Consider the following 3,552-nt stretch of genomic DNA (forward strand, 5'->3'; position numbering starts at 1 on the left):
TTCTTTTGACAATTTCCTGTCACTAAGGAAGGCTACATTCACTGTATTTAACCAGGATTTCCAGGATACATTTAACATGGTTTGTGTTAAACTTAAACTGCTTCACTTCAAGTCTTATTTAAGTACATGAATCAGTGTAATCACAGATTTATAACACCAACTTGAACGGGTACCGGGAGGTTCTCCTCACAGACCAGATCAGTGAACTGAGAGAAGCCTTCTCGGTTTGTTATCTGCAGTGGTATGGTGTCACTGTCCCTCGCTCAACGCTGCTGGGCTCCCGCAGAGCACATGCCTACTTATAGTTACCTATTATGTTCTTTACTTTACTCGTCTGTTAATGGGTAATGGAGAGAGCACTGATATTTCTCTGGTTGCTAAACTAAAATCTAGAAGTAAAGGCACATTCTTGTGGCCATGCTATATGCACAAAATAACATTTTCCACCAGCAGTTTTGGGTGTGCAACCCAGTGTATACGTAGGATCTAGTTTTTCTTGAGTGGCAACCCTGCAAAGGTATGAGTTTGGAATGTTTATTTAAGGTTTCCTTCCTAACCACAGTTCCTGCACTTTTCCACCCTTATGAAGAAGGAATGTGTGGCAGCAGAGACTTCTAGTCAGGCTCAGTTTGACCCAGCTGCGTTTCAGCCACATTCGGCCCTAAAGGCCTGCTGCCACTTAGTGGTGGAACACAGTAGTTGTGTGCATGAACACATACTTGAACACAGATGTGAATACTGAACGGTATGTGTCAATAAACTGCATTTGTCACGAAAGGTGAATTTCAACCAGAAATGTAGAAGAAGAGTTTTGCAATTTTGTTTTATATTGCAAATAAAAAAAAAATATTATTGCTTTATAATTGATCATGCGTGAAGTGTCTGGGAGAATCAATATGCGTGTGTTGACTCATTTGGCCAATACTTAAAATACCTTTCTAGTCTAATGATCCACATCAGGCAAAAACAGTTTGATGGGCCATTTAATCATCACAAAACAGTTTGTAAGTGTGTTTTAATAAGCAAACTGTACTAAATAAAATTACCATCTCTAAAACAATAAAATATAACACCTTAAATTATTTTGCACAATATATTTAAAAAATAAAAACCCTACTGCACAGTGTGACTAAGCTGTTCACACTGAAGGGACTAAAGTATGTAATTAAGAAATTGTATAATAATGCATTGTTTTTGGCAATTAAGACATTCTTTGAACTAATATTTTTGCTTCTTTGAAGGCCTGTAGAAAGACATCCTCCTCTGTACTGCCGTCAGTAGTTTGGGAGGCAGGAGAGAAAGCTGATTTCTTAGCATCTCATAGTTTCTCACATTCTCTGCAATGTAATCCTCACAAATCCTGTTAGAAGAAAAATACGGTCATTTTTCATCTATTTTGGGTAAAACATACATAAACAAGGTAAATATAACCCTTGAACAGGAGATGATACATTGCAAGGGGTTTATCCTGGTGTAATACATTTGATTTATACCATGACTTACAAAGAAATTTACCTTTTTAACAGCAGATATTTTTCACTTAAAATAACAGGAGAAGCCCCAGTGAAACAATATAATAATATCATTAAGGATGGCTTTAACCAGAGCGCACATTATCAGAGCTCTGGAACCAACACAGCTAAATTTGTAGCCATTGTTAATTAATGTTATTCATTTCAACTGTGTGTGTGTTTTTTTAACTATCTTAGACAAGACAGAATGTCTGTTACAGCTCTATTTTAGCTATACAATTATTTGAATTCTTTCTGGGATTGTATATATAAAATATATTTTTGAGATTTTTCAATATAACATTTTTTTACCTGAAAAGAGAATATGGCTGTGTTTGGAAAACAAGTGCATCATTGCAGTGACCCTGAAAAACAATATACAAGGTGTGTAAAGGTCCATTGGGCCGGTGTTAATGTGAATTTAGCAGTCAGTATTAGTTTGTCGTGATGAAATCAGGCCTGTTGAATTAGAATATTTCTTTTTCAGCTTCTGAAGTGTATCTGCCATATTTACAGTGTCGACAAGGAGGATGTAGTCACAACTTCCGCCAAACACAATCACATCAGATTCTTTGCCTGGACATGCTGTGTGCCACAACCTAAGAAACAAGAAATGATGCTATTCAAAATGTATCCACAATTTAAAGTAGCAATCTGTTAAGTTTGCAAATATTCATTAATTGCTACCTAGGCTTATTCTTAAAGGGATGCTCGACTTCTCTCCATTTCTTCGTGTCAACATCAAGCAACCACCCATCACCTGATTGAGATAAATATGTGAGAACTGACCAAAATGACCAAAAGAACAAGGAGAATAAAAGTGAAGAAGTGGGTACATTTTCTTACTCATTGGTTTGCAGTCTACACTGAGACCTCCAAACAGGAACAAGGAGCCGTCTGATACAGCTGTGAGCGTATGCCATGATCTGCCCACAGGAGTGGTGGACACTGGGATTCTGTAAAACATATTTTGCACTATGCTGTCAAAGACAAACCTGGCAACAGATTAGACCTCTTTAAATATCAATCACAATGTTGAAATAGAAGAAATTTGGGCACACTTCCCGTACGTACATTTCTGACCACGTCCATGATTGAAAGTCCAGGCAGTGAATGTCACTCGTCCTGGTTTCCTGCATTTAAAAAAAAAGAGTGGCTCAAGTTACTAATGGTGGACTTTGTTTTGTGTATCTGATTTGTGTATCTGTGCTTTTAACTTCTTGTTGCCTACTTATGAATATATGAGAAGAACTGTAGAGCTCCCACCATGACTCTGCCTCCACAAATGTATCCTCTACATCCCATTGTGGCACTGGCGTGTGCGGCCCTAGGGGCTGGAGCACGGCCCTGCACACAACAACTGTAACTGTAAAATCCTCTGAGAATGTTGAAATTTTCTTAACAGAATTCCAAAACTGAAACTTCTCTTGTCTCTCAAATCCCTAATAAGAATCTTTCCATTGCATTCAGTGTATAAAAGCATGAATCACACTGACTCACATTGGTTTGTGGTTCTCTCCAACTGGCTTGCATGGGGTCAAATATATGAACCTCATTGTTCCATCCCCAGAGGACATCCTCCACCTGAAAACAACATTTTAAAATACAATGATTCCCATTTTTAGGAAGCAATTTAAGGATATTCTTGTTCAGTAACAGTGATTTAGCAACTGTGTCACCAGATGCTGAAACTTCTCACTTTCCAGCCTGACACATTTTAGAACAAAATATCATTGAAATGCAGAAAAAAATTAGACTGGGTGAACTCTGCCAGAGAATTGATTTTGCCCTGCATCTCAGTCTGGAAACCTGCACCTTTAATTCCCCTGCTTCAGGTCTCAATTTTGCGGGAACCAATCACAAACTGGCTTGTCTACCTGGCGCGCTATCGGCGGGTTTAACAAAATGACTGAAGAGAAGTGACCAAGCAGCTTCTTGTTTACATACAAATAGCGGTCACCAAACGCCACCAAAGAGCAGCAACCCATTCATGCTGATGTTGCCTCTGCGTCACCCGGATCGTTGGTCTGATTGGTTGAAG

The 3,552-nt window shown here is 38.5% G+C and overlaps 1 protein-coding gene across 2 annotated transcripts in view; it reads right to left on the bottom strand.

Moving 5' to 3' along the window:
* Positions 1–965: 965 nt before the first annotated feature.
* Positions 966–3,552, bottom strand: part of LOC116670447 (kelch domain-containing protein 1) — a 6,391-nt gene continuing 3,804 nt past the window's right edge. For both annotated transcript variants that reach the window (XM_032500979.1, XM_032500978.1), the window contains exons 7-14: positions 3,012–3,095; positions 2,778–2,858; positions 2,586–2,644; positions 2,358–2,467; positions 2,199–2,271; positions 2,026–2,110; positions 1,824–1,876; positions 966–1,360 (exon numbers count right to left, since the gene is read on the bottom strand). In XM_032500979.1, the coding sequence (XP_032356870.1) occupies positions 1,219–1,360; positions 1,824–1,876; positions 2,026–2,110; positions 2,199–2,271; positions 2,358–2,467; positions 2,586–2,644; positions 2,778–2,858; positions 3,012–3,095 (687 nt within the window). In that variant the 3' untranslated portion in view covers positions 966–1,218. The remainder of the gene's footprint in view (positions 1,361–1,823; positions 1,877–2,025; positions 2,111–2,198; positions 2,272–2,357; positions 2,468–2,585; positions 2,645–2,777; positions 2,859–3,011; positions 3,096–3,552) is intronic.

This window comes from Etheostoma spectabile, chromosome 20 (genome assembly GCF_008692095.1).
Source record: "Etheostoma spectabile isolate EspeVRDwgs_2016 chromosome 20, UIUC_Espe_1.0, whole genome shotgun sequence".
Taxonomy (NCBI): domain Eukaryota; kingdom Metazoa; phylum Chordata; class Actinopteri; order Perciformes; family Percidae; genus Etheostoma; species Etheostoma spectabile.